Source organism: Megascapheus bottae, chromosome 1, assembly GCF_031878675.1.
Source record: "Megascapheus bottae isolate mThoBot1 chromosome 1, mThoBot2.hap1, whole genome shotgun sequence".
Taxonomy (NCBI): domain Eukaryota; kingdom Metazoa; phylum Chordata; class Mammalia; order Rodentia; family Geomyidae; genus Megascapheus; species Megascapheus bottae.
In genome coordinates, this window is record NC_143509.1 from 70,253,809 (window position 1) to 70,280,786 (window position 26,978).

General features: G+C 34.8%; 1 protein-coding gene across 7 annotated transcripts in view; it reads left to right on the plus strand.

Moving 5' to 3' along the window:
• The window catches only part of Cblb (Cbl proto-oncogene B), a 174,138-nt gene that overhangs the window by 132,287 nt on the left and 14,873 nt on the right, over positions 1 to 26,978 (plus strand). For 6 of the 7 annotated variants that reach the window (XM_090347014.1, XM_090347000.1, XM_090347034.1 and 3 more), the window contains exons 11-14: positions 7,611 to 7,796; positions 9,567 to 9,932; positions 19,890 to 19,984; positions 25,312 to 25,458. In XM_090347014.1, the coding sequence (XP_090203140.1) occupies positions 7,611 to 7,796; positions 9,567 to 9,932; positions 19,890 to 19,984; positions 25,312 to 25,458 (794 nt within the window). The remainder of the gene's footprint in view (positions 1 to 7,610; positions 7,797 to 9,566; positions 9,933 to 19,889; positions 19,985 to 25,311; positions 25,459 to 26,978) is intronic. The other variant, XM_090347041.1, reaches the window with a different exon arrangement.

Consider the following 26,978-nt stretch of genomic DNA (forward strand, 5'->3'; position numbering starts at 1 on the left):
CGAAATGGACCATCTAAACAGTGAATTAGGGGAAGCTTGGACCTCTTTTAGTATTAGTGACTCTTAGAGTAGAAAGGAAGCACTGAGAATCCCTTTTCCTAGGTGACTGAGGTGAGTGGGCTTGATCCTTCACCTTGTCCTCAGTTCTTGCTTGCTTTCTTCTTCCTGGCAGCCGGGGAACTTCCTCTCAAGGGGACATTTCCACATTAAATCTTCTCTTTTACTTGACCAAGAGTAAAAGGATCCTCTGAGGCATTCTTGACCCAACAGTCACACTTCAGTGGCTTAATAAAGTTTTTATGAAAATGTTATACTAGGGCAGTTAGATATTGCAGAAATTTAAAGAACTTAAAGGGACTTGCAAATGGAGGAATAGTTTTTTATCATCATTATGTCCATTCATTTGCCTCTGGTTGCTTAGATTGTGACTTTTGTAGTATCTTATTAATGTCTGACACTTAATTTTTAATAAAACAATTTTGTATTGTTATACATGTAAATTCACTGAATAGTTGGGAATATGTTACTGTGATATTATGTTCCTGTTGTTATATTCATAGATAATATTTAGAGGACTGTTTTCTCTATTAGCTATTCATTCTTAAGAGCATGAACAATATCTGATTTAATATCATGTTCTTTGGCACCTAAGTTAATATTTACTCATGGAGCAAAAGAATGTTTATGCATGTACCATTCCTTGACGATAGTGATTTAAGCTAGTTATCTTTTTCTTTCTGTTCCAGTCTGAAACTCTGTGTGTGTATTTACATCAAACTGTCATTTTTTAAAATATATTTTTTATTGTAATTAATAGAAGGGTTACATGATATTTGCCAGATAAATGGTGCCTTAATTCCCACACATTGATACCCTTTCACATGTCATGGTCCCCATTTCCCTTCCCCACTCCCCCACCCCTCATCTTGTTTTCCCCCATCAAACTGTCATTTTTATGCAATATTGTTTTATAGGTTAAATTTGTATCCTGTGGTAATTTCAGCACAGAGACTCTTCTATATGAATTTATTCTGTTTTATAATCATTTTATTGGCTCATTCATTCACCTTAGACCACTCATTTACTTGTATTTATTTTTTTTAATAACTAGTCAAATAGAGAGCAAAGATCTTACTTCCATTTTGTGGAATGTTTGTGCAGTGACTCTTTTTATTTTCTTTTTTTCATATATTTTTTTATTGTAATTAATAGAAGGGTTACATGATATTTGCCAGATAAATGGTGCCTTAATTCCCACACATTGATACCCTTTCACATGTCTTGGTCCCCATTTCCCTCCCCCCCACCCCTCATATTGTTTCCCCCCTTCCCTATCCAATTTTAAATAACCAAATACAAATATATCCAATATATCACGTAACAAAGTGAGATACTGAAACAATATGAGATAACCAAGGGACAGCAAAAGAGATGAGAGATAACATAGTACTTTAAGAACAACAATCATTCATTATATGGCTTATGTTTCTATATCCTACAGATCCTTTCATTCAGCGTCCTACTATATGGCCTTTCGTATCAAGGTTTTGCTCTATTGCAAATCTCTGTTAGAAAAGCCCAAGGTTTCTACTGATTGACAAATGAAGAAAACCATTGAGCCTAAGTTCCTTTGAGTCTGGCTTACTTCACTTAATATGATCTTTTCTAAGTCTTTCCATTTCCTAACAAATGGGGTGATGTCATTCTTTCTGACAGCAGCATAGAATTCCATTGTGTACAAATACCACATCTTGTTGATCCACTCTTCAACTGAGGGACATCTAGCTTGGTTCCATATCTTTGCTATGGTAAATAGTGCTGCAATGAACATTGTTGTGCTGGTGGATTTAGTATGTCCTTGTTTCTGGATGATTGGGTAAATGCCAAGTAGTGGAATTGCTGGGTTCTAGGGGAGCTCTATGTTTAGTCTTTTGAGGAACTGCATACTGCTTTTCATAGTGGTTGAATGAGTTTGCATTCCCACCAACAGTGTAGTAGTGATCCCTCCTGGCCACATCCCCTCCAGCATCTGTTGTTATTAGTTTTCTTGATCCTGGCCATTCTAATTGGAGTGAGGTGGAATCTTAGAGTTGTTTTGATTTGCATTTCTTTTATAACCAGAGATGTTGAACATTTCTTCATGTGTCTATAGGCCATTTTTGTTTCTTCTTCAGAGAAGACTCTCTTTAAGTTTTTGGCCCATCTTTTAATGGGATGGTTGTTACTTTGGAGATTAGTTTTGGAGTGATTCAATTTTTTAAGCTGTTGATATATTTTAGATATGAGACCTTTGTCTGCTGTATGGTTGGTGAAGATCTTCTCCCACTCTGTAGGCTTCCTAATTAGTTTACTAGCTATGTCCTTTGCTATACAAAAGCTCTGCAGTTTAATGCAGTTCCACTTATCCAGCCTTTCTCTGATTTGTTGTGATTCTTGGTCCTTATTAAGAAAGTTTCGACCTGTGCCAAGGAGGTCTAGTGTGTCTCCTGTTCCTTCTTGTAAAGTTTTCAGAGTGTCAGCTTTTACCTCCAGGTCTTTGATCCATTTGGAGTTAATTCTAGTGCAGGGTGACAAAGAAGGATCCAACTTTAGTTTTCTTCATGTGCTTAACCAGTTCTGCCAGCACCACTTGTTGAAGAGGCTATCTTTCTTCCATTAAAAGTATTTCATTTTCTCAACTCCAAGAGTGACTGTCAGTCATTGTCCAGGATCATAACTCAATTTTTTAAAATATATTTTTATTGTAATTAATAGAAGGGTTACATTATATTCGCCAGATAGAAGGTGCATTAATTCACATACATTGATACCCTTTCTCTTGTCTTGGTTCCCATTTCTCTCCCCCCCACGCCCACCCCTCATCTTGTTTTCCCCTTTTCCCTATCCAATTTCAAATAACCAAATACAAATATATCCAATATATCAGATAACAAAGTAAGATGCTGTAACAATATAAGATAACCATAACTCAATTTTTTATCCGCTTTTCAAAATACTTATTTTCTTATCATTTCTGAGCTGGTTGATGACTAAATTGTGAAAATATTTCTCCCTGTCTTAATCTTATTGCATTTTATAAATTAATAATTCATCTATCACACTATAGAGCTCTGATTGTATTTTCTTGTTACCATGGTGACATCCTGTTCTTGAAGTTTATTAATGGAATACTGAACATATAAATGCATTTCATTATTTATTTTATTAATTAGGCATATTAATGTTAATCTTCACAGGAACAAATACAAAGCTATAAAACTCTGAATTGTGTGCCTTATGAGATACAAGGAAATTAATGGCTTTAAGTATATATTTTAGATTTGGTTTGAGTCTATGCCATTATATGAATTCCTACCTTATGAGATTTGGGATAAGGGGACCTGATGTGAGATGTCAAAGGAAATTCAAGTATGATTGCTGAGAATACCTATTGGCTTCCCTTAGCTGAGTCAGACCAGAACTAAGGAAAAGTATCTATTGTCAAATGGAGATTTGCGTTCTTTTGCCACACTATATGGTGATTCTTTATAGTTTATTGGCAGTTATGTTATCAGGGCATATAAATCACAAATAAAATAAACAAGAATTAACATATAAAAGCATGGATAGGTTGAACTATAAACTAAAATAATTCCTATTGTCTTAAACATTATACTTTTCTAAAACAGCTTTTCAAATTTTGATGTATGACTGAGTATATTATACTAAAAATAATATAACCAGAGTTAGAAGAGATTATTCTTTTTTATCTTTATATTTTTAGATTCTTTTTTTAAATGTTTATTATTATTATTTTTGGGGGGGACATGGGGCTCTGTCTAGGCCTGGGCACCGTCCCTGAGCTCTTCAGCTCAAGGCTACCACCCTACCCCTGAGCCTGGGTACTGTCCTTGAGCTCTTCAGCTCAAGGCTACCACTCTATCCCTGGAGTCAGCCACCCTTCACCATTTTCTAGTGATTAATTGGAGATAAGAGTCTCAAGGTTTTTGGTGCCCTGGGCTGGCTTTGAACCTAGATCCTCAGATCTCAGACTCCTGAGTATCTAGGATTATAGGCATGAGCCACTGTGCCTGGCTATTTTTAGATTATCTTACTGTTTCCTTCATCAAATGAAATACTTTGTTCATTAATAATCATATCATCTAATAGTTACTTTTTCTAACATAAAGAAAGACTGGGGAGAGGGTTTTTACATTCGGCAACAGAGTTTTTGTAGTATTTGTAAGAAAGTATTGCCTTTCATGCATTGTATTTAGGTCCTAACCATATAACCAGAGTCGGTGTTAGAGTTCTGTAGACAAAAATTGTGACAGAGAGAAATGGCTCTCTATTTCAATGATTGACCCATATACATAGATACTTCTGGGTTTCTATGATAGAAGCATAAAGAATAAAGTTGGCACTGAAAAAAACTTCAGGAAGAAATGTTAACTTTTTTGCAACCATGGGAAGAATTATTATGACAACATTGTTTATAGCCCTCACCTCTCCAGCTTCAAAGGTTATAGGTGCCAGTAAATAATTCAAAGGCATGGGTCCATTGTTTGGCATTTAATTGTATTCTGTGTATTGATTTTCTTTGTGCAAACTTACAGCATTTTCCATATTTATGAACAAAGAAATCTACTGTTTCATTCAAACGCTGTGCAATGTTATTGATTACCGTAGCACTTCCATAATGAATTGTTTGAGTATACAGCATTATTAGATACAGCGGGCAGTTGAACTCTTGTAGTTAGTTTGGGATCTAACTTTTCTACCAGTCAGCTTCTTGGGGGACAAGAGCGGGGCCTACTTCATTCCCAGAGAGTCACTTAGTGGTGTGTGGGCCCTGGAGAAGGACACTGTTTTTAACTGTACTCTTCTGAAGTAATACTGACTCATTCTGCTTCAGTTCCTATCTAGGTTTGATATTATACTGTATGTACCATTTGGTACTAAGGTTAAATACATGACTTAATTCATGCAAAGCCATTAGAACAATCTTGATATGTGGCAAAAGATAAGTATGTATTGATATTATATTAATTGTGTATAGTATGACTAAAAATGTCTAAAATGTTATTGCATGAAATAGCCATTATTTTTGAGTTAGCACAAAAAGGGTTTTCGTTTAGATATTGTAACTTTTAAATCTATTTTAAAAGAATTATACTACAAAACTATATGTTTGGTAAGAAATTGGTTATTTTTTTTAATATCTTACCTACATAGCTATGCTTTTATGTGATTGTATCAAAGCAACTTACTGCAAAGCCAGGTCCATATTTGAAACGCAGAAGATTTCAGCTAAGGCACTCCTTAAGGATTATATAGTTTACATAACTTACATTGTACTTTCCTGTGCTATAAGTAAATGTAAATGATTAAAAATTCTCTAAAGTTTGAAGAACCTTAAGAACTAAAGTTGCCACATAGTAATTGCTTTTTGTTCAGACCAGCTTTACCTGGTATTTGGGGAGCAATAAAATGTTTCACATGAAGGCACTTCTTCGGTGACTGAGATTTATTCCTTTAATTCACAGAAAGTTCTTGTTTCTCAGCCATTTTTATGGAAATACTTTTGAATTATATGTCACCCTTCCCTGACTTTTCAAAATTATATATGCAGCTGAGTGAAACCAAAGGGCATAAGAAGCTATTCCAGACAATACAACATATTTTTGAAAGCTTAGATTTTGCTACAAAACTTAGGGATGAATTCCATGAACAAAGAGGAACAAATTGAAATTAAAATCACCTATGTATTTGGATCAGGAAAAAAATGTTTACAATTAAATATGAAACTTCAAAGAAATTTCAAGGTTTTAGTGTCTAGTCACAGGCCAGGAAATCTAGCCCCGCCCCTTTGTAGTAGTTCAAGGAGAAACAATACCTCTGTGTGATTAGGAATGATTGTTACTTCAAAAGAGAACTGCCTTTGGGGTTGTTACTATGGGTGACATTGTATTTCTCCAGAGCAGACCCTATTGACAATATTGTCAATCAAAATCAAATTTAAATTACCTTTGGTACCTTTCAGTAGTTGTCCATTCCAGCATTGTAACCCTTCACTTTCCTTTATTATTTTTAAGTTGCAATATTTGAAAATTTCTGTAACTTAATGAGACAAAGATATTCATTTTACGAACATCACATCAAATGATTTGTGTTCTTAGAAAGTACTAAATTACCTGTAATCTCTAATAAGAAAAAAAATTGCAGTAGAATTTTTTTCCTATGAGAAGAGATTTCAGTCTTTCTCTTTTGCTCACAATTTCTTTGTATTTATAGATTGAAGCTTTGGGGAACAGCATATAGATAAACAGGAAGTGATTCATTCCATCTATACCGCATGTATTATACTATGTTTTGTTTATGCGCTGAAAGAAACCAGTGGTAACCATATTCCAAAATAGATAATATAAGAGATTCCCTTTTATAAAGCTGTAAATATATGTGAATGTTTGGTTGGTATATAAGCATTAGTGTGGTATATACCTTCTGAATACCCTTCTGGATGTGGTATTTTAAGTGCTTTTGATTCTTTTGAGTTTACAGATTAATAACAAATAAAAATAAATGATAGTAAGGAAAAATATACTTAGGATATTTTGTTTTATTTCATAAAAGACATTTTATCAGTCATATTCATTAATGTCCATGAAGTTTGGGAAAACATTAACTAGTTATTTTCATCCTCCTCATTACAGTACATGTGTCTGCCTCATTCAGAAATGAAAATTCATTAAGGAAAAATCCCTCCAGAAGTATTATAAAGCTGACTTTGATTATCTCTGAGATTGTCAGAACTCTCCTCTTACTGGTAATTTCAGAGATTTCTCTCTTGTCCAGTTTTTGTAATAGCCTAACCACTTTCTTACCAAATGTTTTGCCATTTCCATGATAATAGATCTTATTAAACTTACATCAAGGCATTATTAGAGGTGTGAATAAAATGAAGCGTGATTAAAAGAGAATAAATCCTTGCTTATTAGTAGTAATTGTTAAATATGTGGTGATAGGCTTTTAACAACTTTACTCCTTGGGCCTTTGTCTCTGCTTATTCTGGTCAGGCTATTTGATTAACTGGCTTTCATGCTAAATAGCACTATACGCATTATAAACACTATACACATTAATACACACAACTCAAAACAGAATTAATATGGTGGAAATTTACAGTTAAAACAAACTTGTTGGCACTGGGAATGTGACTTAGCAGTAGAGTGCTTGCCTAGTATGCACAAAGCCCTGGGTTTGCGTCCTCAGCATGTCAGTCTTGAGGCCCAGATGTCAGTCTTCCCCAATCGTAGCCCTACTAGTAGGTAGGATTATAGGCATGATGTACCTTACCCCAATAAATCATTTTCTTCAAAAACGCCTACATTGTAAGTTGTTAACACTGAACCTTCACTGTTGTTGTTTTTCGTGTAGCAGAAACCTCTCTCTTTATTTTGTAATACTATCCCTTCCAGGGTCAATATGTACTCTCTTATCTGTTATTCAGAGTTTACATCTAAAAGTTATACAGTATCACAGTCCTTAAGCAAACAATCCCATAAGAAATGAGAGGCATGAACTGAAAGCCATGGGCCTCTAACTTGCATCTTTGTGGTTTTCTGTTCTAGTGCGCTGACAGGCAGAACTCACCAGTTACCTCACCAGGGTCTTCCCCTCTCTCCCAGAGAAGAAAACCCCAGACAGATCCTCTCCAGGTTCCCCATCTCAGCCTGCCTCCAGTGCCTCCTCGCCTGGATCTAATTCAGAAAGGCATCGTCCGTTCTCCCTGTAGCAGCCCAACTGGTTCACCCAAGGTATGTCTGTCCTAGTAGAAACATAGCATTTCTAAACAACAACAGTTGATCTATCAGATCCTTTTAAAAATCCCTATTTCTTGTAGTTTTAATTATTTATGAACCACTGTGATGAGTTTCTCATTCTGTAGACAATAAGGACACTACCCAACTCCTTGTTTTATTACTATAACTGTGGTATAACTATTCAGAGAGAGCATGTCTATAGGTCCTGATTTGCTAAAATAAATAGTAGCATAAGTGACTAATTCTAAAAATGGATTTAAAAGGTCATTATATGTATTAATGGAATTTGCATGCTATTATCAAATGGTATTTTATACTCATTTTCATAATGTCATGACAAGAAAAATGCAAAGGGAATATATTTGCATAAGGGCTTAAGGTATGATAAATTATCACCCATGTTTCAAGGTGACTGAGAGAGAGAATTATATGTACTTTTGATACCTGTAGGAATTAATTACAGTGAATTACAAGATTTGCAGTGTAATTATATTACTGTTTAATATTAAAGATATAACTAACTGTAAATTTAAACCTACAGTTTATTTTCATTTTGTTTTCCTCTAAATTTATTAGGCCCTATTGTACTTTACATAACATCATATTTTAAAAATTAATTCCACTTGATAATATACTTTACAATCGAAAATCAGCAATATATTTTAGAAGTGCCAGCCTTTTCCCTTAACTTGGTTTAAGCTCATGAAAAACTTACTCGGATATGACTTAGAATACATTAAATACACAAGCAATTCTTCTATTTCTCTAATTTCTCATATAAATAAAAATGAAGAGCTATGATGACTGCACATTCAATTCAAGAAAGTATTCCTACATATTTCTCATAAAAACTATACTGATTGTTTTTAGAAAAATCCATTAAACTCAAGTTCAGCAAATAATTTGGTACTATTACCTGGTAGATATTTTTTACTGTTTAATAATAACTAATAAATAACCAAAGCAAATTTGCCTTGTAGTTTCACTATATTTAAGTGGCAAAGATGACAGTTTATAAAAAACAAAGATTTTTGTCTTCCATAAATATTAACAATGTACTTTTTGTAGAAAAACTGTAAAACACTGCTAACCTTAATGGATTTCTTCTTTCCTAAACATAGAAATATGTGAATGCACTCCTTTTTTATATTGTAATATCATCAATATTTTGTAACTTTGGTCTTCAATTTCTTGCTGTATAATTTCTATAGCAAATATTTTTTACTGGGGGGAGGGTCCTGGGGTTTGGACTCTGGCCTGGGCACTCAGCCTGCCCTTGAGCCACAGCCCCACTTCCCCTTTCCTAGTGATTAATTGGAGATAAGAGTCTTTTGGGTTTGTATTGCACAGGCTGGCTTTGAGCCTTGATCCTCATAACTCAGCCTCCTGAGTACCTAGAATTACAGTCTTGAGCCACTGGGGCCGGTTGCATATTTGTTTTTGTTTACTCATGTTTTCAAAGAAATCTTAATGAAAGGAATGATATGGTCAGGGTGCATTGTATTCATAAATTGTTTTGTTAATTGGCAACTCCTTTGTACAACTATTTAACATTTTTTTAAAAATCCTAATGAAATATATTTTTGTAAGCTGTTCATTAAATATTTCTTTGGTGATAAGAATAAATTTATTAAAATCCCACATGGAAATCTAATAATACACCACTATGACTTAGAAAATAATATAGATGTCTGGAAAATCATTTCAGTATATGGTACAGCTTTCAGTTGTGTCTTTTTCCCGTCCACTTTTGTGTCTCTCTAGTCTTCGCCCTGCATGGTGAGGAAGCAAGACAAGCCACTCCCTGCACCTCCTCCTCCCTTAAGAGATCCTCCTCCCCCTCCACCTGAACGACCTCCCCCCATTCCACCAGACAATAGACTGAGTCGACACTTCCATCATGTGGAAAGTGTACCTTCCAGGGACCAGCCAATGCCTCTTGAAGCCTGGTGCCCTCGGGATGTGTTTGGGACTAATCCATTGGTAAGCTGTAGAATCCTGGGGGATGGTTCTCCTAAGCCTGGAATCACAGCGAGTTCAAACACAAATGGAAGGCACAGTAGAGTGGGCTCTGACCCAGTACTTATGCGGAAACACAGACGCCATGATTTGCCTTCGGAAGGAGCCAAGGTAAGACCTATGCAAAGAGAAACTGAATGAGCTGCTCTTTAATGTTATAACGGTTCTACTAGGCGGTGTATTCAGCATAAAACAATGAGCAGTGTTTCTATTTTTACATTTTTTTTAACTGCCTAATGTGCCATTTTTCTGAAGGTCTTTAATTATCTTCAGGTTATATATAAGCAGAAGCTCAATAAAATCTAACAAAATCAGTACGGACATTCTAGTAATGATTTAATTTTTAATATTTGACACCACATGTTGCTAGGGATTTACTGCACCCATCTTCATTTACCTTTCAATTTTTCCCCACTAATAACTTGCTGGCATTAGAATCCTCACCTTTTCTTTCCTTTTCTTCTCCTTTCTTTTCTTTTCTTTCTTTTATTTGTTTGTTGGTCATGGTACTTGAATTCTGGCCTGAGCACTGTCCCTGAGTTCTTCAGCTCAAGGCTTGTGCTCTGCCACTATGATCCACAGCACCACTTCCAATTTTCTGGTGGTTAACTGGAGATAAGCGTCTTGTGGACTTTCTTGCCAGACTGGCTTTGAACGGCAATCCTCAGATCTCAGCCTTCAGAGTAGCTAGGATTACAGGTATGAGCCACCAGCACTTGGCAACACTTTTTCTTAATGCTCCTAGTTCTAACAAAGATAAAAAAAAAAGTTGCATAATTAAATATGCCATGAATAAGTCATTGGAATTGTTACTATGTAGGACAAGTCCACTGAAACTAGTCAGAGAAAGTGAAATTCTCATCTGCTTAAAATCATGAAACCTAGTTCACTCTTACATAGAAATATTTTGCTGCATAAAACACAGAGAATCTCCCTTGCCTGTAATCGCTGCTGCCATTCGTATGCACAGGAAAGAATTTAAATGTACAGTAAATGGAGCAGCAAGTCTTTGTCTTTAGAAACCTTGGTATTCCCTTGGCAAAGCCTTACTGCAATAGGTTTCATATTTGCTTCCATAATGATTTTGACCCTGAGGCCATTTTATCATCATCTCCCTCTGTAGAACCAGGCCACAACTCTATCTCTGTTAGATTTAAACAATTATTTTAGAGTATCTACTTATTCATTTAAAAAAATGTTTTGGAGTTAGGGAGTTCATCTCATAAAATATACAAGGACAGTGAATACACATGTACTCAATGTGTGTGTGTGATCAGGCATGATGATAATTAAACTCTGTGTAACAGTACAATCAGCCTGAACAATATTAGAAAAAAAAAACAAACCAGTGATATCTTAGAATAGCCAGAATAGAAGAAAAAATTTATGCTCAAGTGAAGCAATCCAAGCAAAGGAAAGGAGTCTTAGCAGTTTCCTGTAAACTCTTTCTCAGTGAGTCATTTTGGTGCTGAAACTCTTATCAGCATTTCTAAGGTTTCCTTTGAAGTCATTGAAAACTATAAATGTAGTACCATGCATGTCAAAAATTAAATTTTATAATGTTTCTGAAAATGGAGAGGTGATTCTCAGGGCAGCCTGTCTGTCCCCTACAATGTGCCTACATGATCATACTATACCTGTCTTGTGGACAGTGTTGGAACAAGCTCTGATGTGAGCAAACTGGTTATATTACAGGACTGCACTGCAGGCTGTTCTCTGAGTAAACTTCAGAAATGCTTAAAAGTAGAATAATCAGCAAATTCCTTAACCTCTTTCAGAATTGTTTTATGGTTTAATGTGTTTCAGTAAGAACATAAGGCAGATTTTCAGCCTTGAAAGCACTGACTGTTAATCGTTTTATGGAATGATAAAGTTTCAAAAATTGGAGTGACCATGTTTGAAAGATCTGAAGGGCTATTTGTATGTTGTTAATTATTTGTGTGAAATGTTATGGTGAATTAAGTTATGGTTATGAAAGTTTCTTCATACATATTTCCCTGTTCTCATCATGAGTACCAGAGACTGGTACCAGAGACTGTTTAATGAAAGAAACTGCATTTCTTACCAAATAGTGAATTTTAGTCTTAATTTTTTTTCTTTTTTTTATTAAATATTTTTTATTGTGATTAATAAAGATTTTCCTAGGGTCAAATCTCATAAGGTGTGTCTATTAGTATTATAATACTTATATCCTGAAAGCTCATTTCATGTTACAACTAGAAATGGTATTTCACCTAAATCAGCCTGCTTATTTGACTTCAGGTTGCTTGTAAAGAAAGATTTATGTGGAGTTAATGCATTAACTACTATAAAACAGATCCTGTCTCCTCTTTGATTATTTTTTATATATATTTTTATTGTAATTAATAGAAGGGTTACATGATATTTGCCAGATAGAAGGTGCATACTTCGATACCCTTTCACATGTCTTGGTCCCCATTTCCCTCCTCCCCACCCCCACCCCTCATATTGTTTCCCCCCTTCCCTATCCAATTTCAAATAACCAAATACAAATATATCCGATATATCAGGTAGCAAAGTGAGATACTGTAACAATATGAGATAACCAAGGGACAGCAAAAGAGATGAGAGATAACATAGTACCGTAAGGGCAACAATCATTCATTATATGGCTTATGTTTCTATATCCTAGAGATCCTTTCATTTAGTGTCCTACTATATGGCCTTTTGTATCAAGGTTTTGCTCTATTTTGCTCTTTGATTATTTTTATGAGTGAAAAATGGTTCCGCTTTTATTAGGCCACAGAGCCTCTGATTTTATTGTTGTGAGACTTTGGAAGATGACTTGAAGTATCAAACACAACTGGGTTTATTTAGGAGCCTGTAGTTCTGTGATTCTGGTTCATGTTCGTTTACCAGACTTTGCAATCAGACCCATTTTTCATTTCCTGCTCTCACTCATTAGTCTTGTGGATATGAGCAACTTTTCATCTTCACCAGCCTTCAACTCCAGTATTCTCCCTACTCTACAAAATGTAATGCAAATATTACCTTGTATCTGGAGACATAGTTAACTTCTAACTACCTGTATTCACAAATGTCTGGAATTCAAGAATAAGACAAAATATAACTGATAGACATAGAATAGTAGACACATACTTTTAAAATGCTCTTTTTTTAAACCCAACTCTTATCTACCCTGGCTCCTCATGTGTGCTTACCAAGTATTCAGTAACTTGGTTGCTGTTATTAAGTACTTACACCAATGATAGGATAAAGTGTGGAGGCCTGCGGGGGTTATTGAATAGTGGTAAGAAACAGGCAGGTGGAAGAAGAAAAAGTACATGGAACACAAGTACATAAACAGATTTGTAAGCATCTTGCCAGTGTCAGATTTAGCCTTCACTTAAAGGAATAACATCATTTTTTTCCTTTAAAATGGAACTCTTTTTCTCTTGTGAAATGAGTTAAGGTTAACCACATCATTTGTGTAAGGAAATCTAAAAAAGAAGATTACAAGGATATATTGGTTGTTTTTTTGTTTTTCAGAAAACTTTTAATGAAATGATAGCAGTGGAATTTTCCATTGCATCCCTATGGTATAATGTGTGTGTGTGTGTGTGTGTGTGTGTGTGTGTGTGTGTGTGTGTGTGTGTGTGTTTTCATAGGAACAAAGCTTGTAGAGATTTAGATATCTGGAAGCTGATACATTAATTTCATATAGCTCATTCATTTCTACAAATATAAGCAAATACAATGTCTTGGGCAAGTACTAAACTAACATTATTCATATTTGCGATTCAGTTGTTTTCATAAAAATAGTAGTTCATTATAGATAGCTTTCCATTTTAAAGAAAATAAAATTTAGGTCAGTTCTAAAACTTTAGAGAAAAGCTGAAATACACATTTGAAATGCCACTCTGGAAATCGGGTGAGGCTGCCATTCTGTGTCTGCATGCTGTGACTGGGCCAGTTCTCAGTGTCTGAGAGACCCATTAGCCTACCTACTATGTAAAAGGTGTGAAAAGCAAGAATGATTTAAATCAGAATTTCTCCATTTGTTAATTGTAGAGATCTGAAGAAGAAAAAAAATAGTCATTTGGTATAAGAATTATCCATGACATGCACTTGGTCTCATTTAAATTCCCTGTCACTCAGCATAAACAAAAACTAGCTTAAGACGTAGATGTGCTAGTGTATGCCTGTTATCCCAGTTACATGGGAGATAGAGGTTGTAAAGACCATGGTTCAATGCTAGCCTTGGTGAAATGTTACAAAGACCCTATCTTGACCAACAAGCCTGCTTTGTAGTGTATGCCTGTAAATCTGAGCTATATGGTATAATGGTTTGAGTCAGACCCTGAGGAAAAAAATGTAACACTCTATCCAAAAAAATAACTAAAAGAGGCCAGGAGTTTGGCCTAGTGGTAGAGTCCTTGCCTAGCATGCACAAAGACCCGTGTTCAATTCCTTGGTACCACATACATAGCAAAAAATGGAAGTGGTGTTGTGGCTCAAGTGGTAGATCGCTAGCCTTGAGAAACGTCCAAGGGCAGTGCTTAGGCCCTGAGTTCAAGCCCCATGACTGGCCAAAAAAAAAGAAAAAAAGGACTAAAAGAAAAGGGCAGATGGTGTGGTAGCTCAAATGGTAGAACTATCTAGCAAGAAAGGACTGTAGTTCAGATCTTAAAGCCACACACACATACACCCCCCCCCACATACACACACACACACACACACACACACACACACACACACACACACACACAGGAAAAAGGTAAGGAGAGTACTTTAACACTAATAAGGTTCACAACAAGAGTTCTAGGTATCTTTATTTGAAAATAATATTTTTGTCTGAAATACTCAATTTTAGCCACACAAACCTTATTACTAACAAAATGCTTTGGTTATTCTTGTGATTGGTTTGTTTTACTTATATGAAATGAAACTCACCAAAATGTTTCAAAATATTGATAAAAACTTGCAGTGTATCAGCTTACTTCTAGATATTAACGTTGAGATCAACTATGGATCTTTTGTGATAAAAAAATATCTTTAGTCATGTTACTTATGGTTACATTGTCTAAAAGAAAACCCTGTGTACAACAATCTTCCGAAAATAGCCGTTAGATAACTGTGTCACATGACCCTGACTTTTGAGATTGTGGCTTTTTGTATTTTGATAAAGAGGCACACGTTTATATGAGTGACCTTAAACTTATCTATAAATTTCTAGGACTGTCTTTCAAAACTCAACTCCTCTGTATACTCGTTTTGCTTAAGATCTTAGGCTGAAGCATAAAATATAGCGCCGGTTTGGGGTGGTATAGAAAAAGAATTATAATTACCAGATGGGCAACTTATTTGTATTTGGAGTTTCATTAAAGTTTTAAAAAAATTGACTGTGATGAAATTCTCACAGAGATAGTTTTCTCCCTAATTAAGAGCCCCAGATGTTTTATTATTGTTTTTAATATGGGGAAACTCAGGGCCAATTTAGTGTCATTTAGAGTATCATGTCCTTTTTCTGCACTGATTATTTTGCTATGAGGTTTCACTTTTTACTTAGGCTCATCCTTGGACAGTGATTCTCCTATTTTATATGTGCCACTGTTGATGAGATGACAGGTGTTTACTTTTATTCATATATTTTTATTGTAATTAATAGAAGGGTTACATGATATTTGCCAGATAGAAGGTGCATTAATTCACATACATTGATACCCTTTCATATGTCTTGGTCCCCATTCCCCCCCACCCTTCATATTGTTTCCCCCCTTTCCCTATTCAATTTCAAATAACCAAATACAAATATATCCGATATATCAGGTAACAAAGTGAGATACTGTAACAATATGAGATAACCAAGGGACAGCAAAAGAGATGAGAGATAACATAGTACCTTAAGAACAACAATCATTCATTATATGGCTTATGTTTCTATATCCTAGAGATCCTTTCATTTAGCGTCATACTATATGGCCTTATTTATCAAGGTTTGGCTCTATTGCAAATGACAGGTGTTTACTTTTACATACAGATTCTTCTGTTGAGATTGAGTTTTGAGAAAAAAAGCCTTGCCAGTGCCTTGTCTGGCACTGGGGTCCTTTCATTCTACACATAACTAGGATGGCAGGCATATGTGCCACTGAATCCAAATGTTTTATCTTTTTTTAACCCTTTTGTCTTTAGAAATAAGGGTCATAAGAAAAAGATTCCCTATGCTAAATTAGAATAATAGGGTGTGTAAAGGCATATACAAATTATAGCTCTAAGATATTTTATAGTAAATTATGCAACCCAGATTGTACTACTTCCCTAAATGTGACTTCCAGTATTGCTTTCTCATCCCTTCCAGCGAATTCAGCTATGTAAGTATTTAGAAGATGAATGGGGCAGGGTCTAGTGAGGATGATAGATCTGGGACGAAGAGGTAAGGCAATGAAAAGCATATGTGTAGAATACTCAGAAAGAAGAATGAAATTTGAACGGCAAGGTAGGGATGAATGTCACTGCAAGAGGGTCACTGGCCATATGTCATTTAAATGGGTTTCTATGATTTATTGTGTTTGGAAATATGTCATTAAGAAATAGCAAACAGGTGCCAAGATATGTATAGTGTTGCAAAGTCAAGTCTGGACACAGGCAGACAGACAGACAGACAGAGACAGACAGAGACAGACACAAAAAAGCTGTGGCAATGTTGAAACAAATTATGACATACCTTGAGTTCTATAGGATGTTAACTCAATTTTATAGCCAAGAAAAGAGCTTTTATGAGAGAAGTGATAAGATCCATTATTTAGAGACATGCAAATTGCTCGTATTTGCTTCCATTGCAATTATAATATGTCTGGAGACAGGGTGCTCCAGGCAGAGGAGGATTCCTCTATTGAATTTGGTGTGACTTGAGGGAGAACTGCTTCATTTTATTCTAGCAGTCCATACATTTGAGGAATTCTTGTTTTCTAACATTTGTAGGCATGGTATTAGATTTTCTAAGAAACACAAAGTATTTTAAACTCAGAATTGCACGTCCTCCATTAGTGGCAGACAAAGTAGTTGTTAATCTGGTAAAAAATGTAAGATGAAAATGTTGAATTTATAATGAAATAATGTTAAACTTCCTCTTCCAACAACCAACCACCATCCAGAAATATAACCAGAGTCTAGAGGAACAGAAATATGGATTATTGCATGCCCATGTAGATAGATACTTTATTGTTTATATATGTTTTATATCTTTTATGATATGTTACATATGTTATATTGTCAACAGTCTATTAATTAGAAAACCTATAAAGAATATTGTAAGGAGTTCTAGATATTCTGTATATATTCTATATATATTTCAAAGAGCTTGCACTAATAATTGGGCATATTTACTAATCTATTTCAGTAAACTAATGTTTCTTTCTTTTTTTTTTTTTTTTTTTGCTAGTTGTGGGTCTTGAACTGAGGGCCTGAGCACTATCCTTGTGCTTTCCTCAAGGCTCTACTACTTGAGCCACAGCACCACTTCCAGCTTTTTCTATGTATGTGGTACCGAGGAATCGAACCCAGGTCTTCGTGCATGCTAGGCAAGCACTCTACCATTAGGCCAAACTCCCAGCCTTAATAAGTTCCTTTTAACTTTACCAAAGGAAGGTCATTTCATTGGCTCTGCTTCCATCAGTGGAGGTCATTTAAATCAGTGTTCAGTCAGTATTCATGAACCTCTATGGTAGGTAATTCCTAGAAATGCGCCAAATAATGATTTTTTAAGAGATTATGTTCTGAAAGACGCTCAGTGTTGTGAATTCAACTCCACAAAACGTAATTACATAGAACATAAGCAAAATATCTTCAGATGGCAGTTCGCTAAGACTATTCAGGGACAGGATTATTTATGTAGTATACATCAATATTAGTATGTCTAAAGCCATTAGAGAAGTGTTGTTTGCACTGTAATGCATATTAATTGACAGCTTCATAAAATTAGTAAGAAATGATGTAATTTCCTTAGGTTATTGCACTCCAGAGCATGAGTAACCTTATCTATACTTTGTGGTTCTATCAATGATAGCCTTGATTGGTATTTAACTTATTTTTATGAAGCTTAATAGTAACACATAAAATTGTAGTTCAAACAATGAAGACATATATTCTCTCATTTTTCTAATTGCTACCTAAAGTTATTTTCAATATAAATAGATACTTTAATGCACTGATATTTCTATTCATGAATATATATATATATTTGAGGATAGAGATTGGATTCATTTAGTGGATTTGATTCTCAGCTCTATTGTTCAGTAGCCCTATAATTTTATACAAATAATCAGGTGTGTTCTTAATATTTTGCTTATAAATATGGCTGGTTTAATGTTAAATTAGAGCCAGTGCAACAAAGTACATTCCATATTTGCCTTTTATCCGATTGCTACTGAAATTTTAAGTGCCTACATACTGTAGATATTCCGTCCTCAAAGAACAAATTACTGCAAATAAACATTTTTTGCCATTAAAATATGTGTGTATAAGTCAGGTGGTTGGTGTCTATAATACTAGCTACTCAGGAGGATGAGATCTGAGGATCATGGTTTGAAGTCAGCCTGGGCAGAAAAGTCTGTGAGACTTTGTTTTATTTTCTATAATGAATTTTAAATGTCTTTCTGACAATTGTTAAAGGAATTTTGATTTTGGAAACCTTAGAATTGTATTTGCTCTAGAAGCTGCAAATTTTATAAAGAACTTCAACATTAAATGACTTCCACTGTTCATTTCTATAATGAGCATCTGTGGTTTGATGTATGCACTTGTGAGTTAAAAGGCATTTTTTTCATTTCAGAGGAGTTCATTGAACTTTAAATAATTTCTGTCTCTTAAGAAATATCTACTCTAGCAAAGTTCAAAAACCGCCATATTCTGTTAAATGCCTATGGTTAAAAGCCTATGATAAAATCCTCTCATTTAAAGATACATTTTATCATGATGTAGCCAAAGTATACTGAATCTGATAAGGGGAAACTTGAGAAGCGGAGAAATTGGAGCTGAAAACTGGGGCCTAGTTTTTATAGTAAATCTTCTTAGCTTGGAAAGGTAAACACTGGTACATTGGTATATTTCAGATGTGTTCTTTAAGCTTGTTTCTTTTATAATTTTAGTTAGGAGGTAATGATATCACTGTTTTAGGTTTGCATTCTAAAGCTTCAGAAATAGATGTGAGAAATAAATGTTAATGTTAGGTGTGTGATGTAATTACCCAGGACTATTCAAATTGTAAGTTAAATTACATCATTTTGGCTTATGAATTAAGAGTTTATTAATGAGATCCATGGTAAAAACATCTATGGATTTTACTCTCAACTTAAAATATGCTTTGTGACTCTATCTTTACAAAGTTTACCTTTTTATATTGCTCTCCACGTTTGTAGATGAAATGAAATACTGGTTTTCCAACAGTTTCTGTAGTGTGGTTGAAAAATCAGGATTGTCTCATTCTCAGGAATTAAATTCTGGCTCTCTGCAATACCTTTAGTAGCAAGTTCACAGAGGTGACTTGTGATACTTGGAAACTGAAAATATTAATGCTTACATTTTCCCACACTTTAAAATCCAGAACAAGAGTTTATTTATCTTTGGCACTAAAGTATTGACCTCGAAAAAAGAAAGGCTTTTCTCATTGTTTTATCTCAGATTTTTTTAAAGATTCTTTTCACCCTAAAGAGATATTCTTTAGAACAATTTTATTTGAGTAGAAGATGAAATAAGAATTGTACCAGTATCATATTTTTCTTTATACAGTTCCTGTTATTTAAAAAAAAAGGATAAAAAGAAAACAATTGCATTTGGGACATTGTACTGCTAGTTTATTTGTCTTCCTTTATCTGATTTCTTTAAATAATAACATTACCTCTCAATGATATGTAGGAATTTCATTGCATCATTTTGGGGGACAATGATTAAACACCATTAAGTGCCCCTGACTTCTAATTGGATTTTGTCATATTGAGCTAATTTGAATAAACAGAAATGATACCATCTCTCCTAAATTTCAATGCAACTATTGTTTTAAGGTGTTTCAAGAGTTAAGTCCCAGAAACTAACCATTTTGTTTACTTTCAGGTCTTTTCCAATGGTCACCTTGGAAGTGAAGAGTATGACATTCCTCCTCGGCTCTCTCCTCCTCCTCCACTTACTGCCCTTCTCCCTAGCATAAAGTGAGTCTTCCACATTTCTGTCTAACAGAATCATTCCTTCATGCGCAGTGATATGAGAGAGAATGGTTTTGTGTTTCTCCATACCGAAACTAAAGTGTGGACATAGAGGAATAAAGACAAACACAGCTCAACAAATCTGGTACTCAAGTACCAGGGTTCTTTTCTGATTCTTGGTTAGTAATAACAGATTTGAGACTTATTGAACTTGAGATTTCTTCTAGAGTGATAGACGATAAAGCTTCATGTTTTGTGCTTCTGAGAAAGGGGCACTATGAGAACATTACAATGAATGTTCTCTCCTCTCCAACTTAACCTCTCCTGCTCATTTCATCTCCACTCCTAGTTTGAATCTGAATTAGTCACTCGTTCCTACAATATCTCTGTTTCTCAGATCCATTTCTCAATTTATCATTGTTCTTTCCGAGTTTGTTTGTTTTGTTTTGTTTTCCAATTCACCTAATCTTTCCATTGCGTAGAAGCCTTTGCTCTGGTTATCTTAAATGATCTCAGATTTTGTACCAGGGGATTTTGTGGGGTACTTGGGCACTCTAGACAGTTAAGTAGTGTGTATCCACATTTAATCAAGTTAATTCCCAATAACTGTGTTTCACTTTCTTGCTCTTCCCATGAACCAGGCTGCACACGACAAATTCTTCACAATAATTTTATTCAATGCATCTGATTTAATTCAGTTTTCATTCTGATTTCTTCAGGTCTCCTTTGTACTCCAAAGCCATCATTGCTTCCTCTCTTTCCATTAATTAGCCCGCACCCCCCCCCCCCAGTTTTCGGGCTTGAACTCAAGGCATGGGCACTGTCCCCATGCTGATTTTGCTTGAGACTAGCACTCTACCACTTGAGCCATAGTATCACTTCCAGGGTTTTCTGTTTATGTGGTACTGAGGAATCAAATCCAAGGCTTCATGCATACTAGGCAAGCATACTACCATTAAGCCACAATTCCAGCCCTAATTAGCTATTTTCAATCAACCATCTTGCCTAGCAGTAAGATTCTACAGAATTTTACCCAACTGCATATTTTGCAACACTTGCCCTATATTTGTGGCTATAATCCTCTCTTACTTGGTGAGTTTTATTATGGTTCCCTTCTGTGCTTTGCCTTTTCAGAAATGTCATCCTAACGGTCCATGACTCTGGGTCTATGTATTGTAGAAACTGCTATGACTTCTGTTTAATAGTTAAAGCTGATGTTTATTCTTCCTACAGTTTATTTTCTGCACAGTTTATTTTCTGTATGTATTATAATCTTAGCTGGCTTTAAGAAAAAATTACACAGTTTGAGGATATATCTGTATTGTCTAATTCTTTCATGGGGAATTCTTGATTGCTTGCTTGATTTGACTTTAATTTGCTAGAGCTCTTATCATCATCATCATTAATCATTATCTCCTGGGAGCACAATATAAGGCCTTTTATAAACTAAGCAAGCATTCTACTACCAAATACACGTCAACCAGAGAAAGGTTTTCATTTATTTTTGAAAATCTTAGCCCTTCTTCATTCCTCCTTCTACAGGACACTGAATTCATACCATTTATCTGAAAAGAAGAGGAAGATCAATCTCAGTCCCCAAGGAATGAATCTAAAAAGTGTAATTTAGAAAATAATATAAGCAAACATGCAATCATTAGAGAATGTTTCTTAAGAAACTGTGAAATGCACACTCACACTCTCTCTCTCTATATATATACACACATATATATGCATATATATATATATGTGGATCATGTAAGTCAAGAATGTTCATACAGGGGTGGCAGCATCCGGAGTTTCTAGGATGGACATGAGTAGATAAGATAGTGTCTAAGAAAAAGCATGAGTGTGAAATTTCACAGCACTCGGGAGACAGTGGGGAACCCAGAATAGACAATTCTCCAGAGGTAACTTTTCTTGGAAAAATCCGGTAATTAGCAGACATCAGAATTAGAAGCAAATGCACCTCTTCTGTATGGCGGGCTGTAAATCAGTTGAAAACTAGCTACAGATAAACTCTAAATGTATGAGTATGTAATAAAAAGCATAGTTACCTCTGTTACTTCAGAGAATGAAGTAAATGAATTCATGATCATTAGATATTAATCTTCAGATTTTGTTCATTAAATTCACATTATTGCTAACTGTGAATAAGGATTGCAGGTTGCTTTGTTAGTACTTGATATTGACCCGCTACTTCTGCGAGTCAGGTAAATAAGAGCTAAATTGTGGTAAAGTGTATTTTATAGACATTCTCCTACTGCTTCAGTTTGTAAGAGCACCTAAGATCAGCCATACAGTTTTACTTTATCTCTCAAGTCTTTGCAGTTACTTGCTACACAAATATTTTGACAAGGAATGCTAAAAAACAGATTCATTTTCGAGTGTAAATGCTGTAAAGTTATTATCTTTAAGTAGTGTACAAAGGAGTCGCCATTTAAGAAAGCAGTTTCTGAATACAGTGCAACTTGATCAGACACTCCTTTCAACATAGATTTTAATGGTATATTTATCTTTTTATCTTATTTGTTATCTACGGTACTGTACATTATTTCTTTAGGCTCTTTTTCTTGTGCATGGCATCTGGAAATGGGCCTTTTGTACTTTCACAATAGTAGCCGTATGTGTTCAAGTACCTATGAACCAATCAGCATTGCCTAGCTCATAATGATGAAGGTGGAGTTGTGGATTATTTTGCAGTTTTCAGTACCTAGGTACAGGTAATTAAGGTTTGTTGAATAGAGAACCCAAATTTTGCCTAACAATCACATTTTCTTTTCATTGCCGTACTGATTAGAATTCACAAGAACAAGGTAAAATTCTTTGTGCTCTAGTTATGGAGAACAGAATGCACACAAGTAATTATAATACACCTTATCAGCCATGGGTGATTGTTAAGATGGAAAGTAAGCAATAAGCAGTGGCTTTTACTTTAGATGAACAGAAGTCTAAGTCTTAAGGTACATGACTTCAAATCCTTTCTCTAGTTTGAAAGCTACTGAGTAAAATTTCTCCCTACTAAAGCATATTTTAATACATAATGTTATAATGTACTGTCTTTTCTTAGTACCATGAAAGAACCTTTAAAATTAATGCAAATATTATCAAATTTATTGTATTTGAGGAAATTCAAGTGTGTAATAATCATTTCAAATATAGTTACATTTTGCTTTATTTTCTACCCTGTGATTTCTGTTGTTATGATTGTTTCTTTCTAGGGTTAGAATTGCAGAGCTTAAATGTATCACATTTAAAATGTTTCTCTGAATTAGTGCAGATTTCTACCAATGATTCACATTTTTCCCTTTTAGTGTAGTTGATTTCTCTAATAAACACTCATTACTTTTGCTTAAAAACTTATAAGTATTCAATAACTTGGATTCATACTGTGTGAAGCCTTAGTGGACTAGAGGTCTTACCCCTTAAACATTTTGCAGCTCAAGACAGAAATAGAGTAAAATACAGTTTAGAGAAATGTATCAATGAATAAACAAAAGCTAATACCTATAGTAGAAAATATTAAGCGCAAAGAGTTTTCATAGTTTTTTATATTCAGAGTAAAGGTAGATTTTTTTTTGAGAAATTTGTTGGATCACAAGTACTACATTTGTGCAGATCAAGAAAGAAAACAACTTGATAGTGGTAGTGTATGTTTGACATGTACACAGTAAGGGTTAAAGCTAATGGAGTATAAAGAAAATCCACCCGCTGCAGTTGTGCTTTACACCAGGAATACAAATACCCTGGAACAATGTGTGTGTCATCCTTTAGCTGGAAATGTAAGTTACTAAGGAAAGTAAACCATTTGAGATATACCCCTTAGTGCTGCACAGAAAATTCATCTGTTTTTTGGTGCTTCATCTCTTCAGTCATTTGAATTCTAAGATAGATCTGGTAAACAATAATACAGAAACTAGTATTGGAAATTGCTTCAAAGAGAGACAAAAATAAACTTGGAAAATTCTAGGAGAGAATTTTCTTTGATTTGTGTACTTCCTACAAACGTGTATATGTGGCTGAAACATGGAGACCTTTAGTGTTTCCATGTAATGGGTATAAAGAACAATTCCTGAAGTTGGTTTCTTTCCAACTACTGTTTGAACATCACCGATCTGAAAGTCCAAAATGCTCCAAAATCATAAGCTATCTTCTTGTTACATTAGGGATACTCAACTGGTAAAATCTGTGCAAGTATTCCATCTTAAAAAAAATTAAAATCAGTAACACATCTAGTTCCAAATATTTCACGTGATACTGAACTTGTAATAAGAAGAAAAAGTTACTTTCGGCATCAGGGCTTTTTTATACCAAAGGTTACTTGCTCCCTCTACAGTGGGTGTTATGAATTGCAGCCTCTTTGTTTTTTGTTTTTTGGTTTTTTCTTGTATATTCAACAGATAGTAGGTGCAGTACTTCTCAAAAATCGATACCCCTTCTTGTATTTTTGTCCCCATTTCCCTCCCCCACCTTTTCCCAATCATCTTGTTCCCCCCCTTCCCTTTTCTATTTCAAATAAACAAATAAAGGTATATACAATATGCTAGGAAACAAAGTCAGATACTGTAACAATATGAGATTAACCAAAGGGCAACAAAGAGAAGAGAAATAGCATAGTACATTAAGAACAACAATCACACAAGATTTTTGTTGTTTGTATGTTCTTTAGTAGATTTGTGTTAACAAAATTATTTGATCCGTACGTATTTCTCTTGGCCTACCAGACTCTTTTGTTATACCTTCAGGTGGGATTTGTGCATGTCTCCTTCAGCATTTCTCGTTGGCACCAACAAGGATTAGATTAATTCACAGCAAGAGCTGTGAAATCCAATCATTTTTTGTTTGCTTGTTTCAGTTTATTTTGTAAAATGTTTCTAAGCTTCTTTTGATGTAGGTAATTGTTGTAATCATTTTCATTCTCTTTTATTTAGACAGGCATATTGGCCATGTAATAATGTACTCAAAAGACTTGACAAATTCACTTCCCTTTAATTATTCAATTCATTTTTAGTTGTTAATTGTTCAGGGGAAGAAAAGAACAACTTATGAATTGTTATTTCATAGGAGAGCTGTTTTATTGATTTTAAACTAGATTTTTATCCATTACTGCAATTTAAAATTATAAATATTTAAAAATCTTTGTCTCATCAAGAAAATCTTAACAAAAGATTACAAAGTATTTCCATTTGTATTTAGTATATGAACATATCAGTTACCCTGTAAGTGAAAAATGAATCTGATCAAATAGCTTTTTTTATTTGAATGTGTCACATCAGACTTTCTGTCTGAATATTTATCATGCTTAAACTAGGTCATATTTTTTTTCTCTTTGGTAGGTGTACTGGTCCATTAGCAAACTCCCTTTCAGAGAAAACAAGAGACCCATTAGAGGAAGATGATGATGAATACAAGATTCCTTCATCTCATCCTGTTTCCCTGAATTCACAACCATCCCATTGTCATAACATAAAACCTCCAGTTCGGTAAGAATATGAGTAGCCTGTTCCACCTTGATGTCTGCATAAGCATTGTCATTTCTGTGTTTGTCTTTATACAGTTCAGTCACTTGTACTGGAATAAATCCTTGGTTTCCTACTTGAAGCCTCTTCCTATATTCTTGTTTCCTACTTTCCCAGAAAACACTTAGGCTAATAAGAATAATGCAAGAATAGTTTCATGCATTGTCTATAGCTGTTTTAATTAATTTTATCCATTTCAAGCACATATGACCTAAATAAAACAAGTGCTGAGAATCTAATGCAAAGGTTACATCAACCCTCTCTAAAACTTATTTTCATGATGTAAAGATTAGTGTAATTTATACTGATTTCCCTCCCGGGCTATTGCTACAACTGCTCATATCTAAATATTAAAAAATGAAAAAGAAGAAAGGAAGGAAGGTAGACACCTGTAGCACAAGAAGGCTGAGACCTGAGGGTTGTGGTGTATAACCAGCTCCTGCAGGAAAGTCCATGAGATGTTTATGTATAACTAACCACTGGATTCCTGGCTTACGTGGTAGAGTGGTAGCCACAAGCAAAAAAAAAAAAAAAAAGAAAAAAATCCACAGTGCCCACTCCTTGAGTTCAAGCTGTAGGACCTGCACAAACCTTCCCACAAAAAAAAAAAGAAAGGAATTTACAAAGTATTTTTTTTTTAACTTTTGAAAGATGAGGTTCTGGCTGGGTTGCAGGTAGCTCATGCCTCAGGAGGCTGAGATTCCAGTTCAAAAATCTGCTTGGGCAGAGAGTCTATGATACTATATACCCACTAAACTACCATAAAAGGCCAGACATGGTACTGTAACTCAGTCCCTCGGCCCTGAGTTCAAGCCCCATCATCAGCACTAAAAAGAGAAGTTCTGTTTTACCTTCTATTGGATCAAATAAAAATATGAAGAATATTTTTCTGTTGTTTTTTAAATCACTGTTTTGGAAATATTATTGGAGTTCGAAGTATCAGCCAAGTTTAGGTAGAGTAAGAATTTTAATATGGGTTTTGTGTATCGAAACATCACTTTATCTTTAAAAGCATGATTTGTTGTATTAGTAAGCTATAGTAATATTTATATTCTTTTATCTGACTGACATATGAGATACTGAGTAAAGAAATCTTAGTTTTGAGTCTTACTCTCTGAGCTCTAATTGCCCTTGTATAGCAAGCCTGAAGCTGGGCATGGCTCATAGTAAACAGCTCAGAGACCCTGCTAAGCAAGGTCCCTTGGTTGACCCGGGAGGGAGATACATTCTTCTGTGCCACTTTAATGTGCCCTTTCCTTTTAGGTTAAGTCAGTGGACTGAAAGCATTTTATGAGAATTTCCCTTCTTTCTAAATGGAAAGACTAACAAGTGTTTTAATCTCATATTTCAAGTATCTTATTGAAACAGAAAGTGAAATACCTGCAAAAGAGAAGGAAATCATTATTTTCACTAGAGGTCTGTCTTACTAATTGACTCTGGTTAGAATTATCAGTGCTCGGCAGAAATACTAACCAGGATTAGCT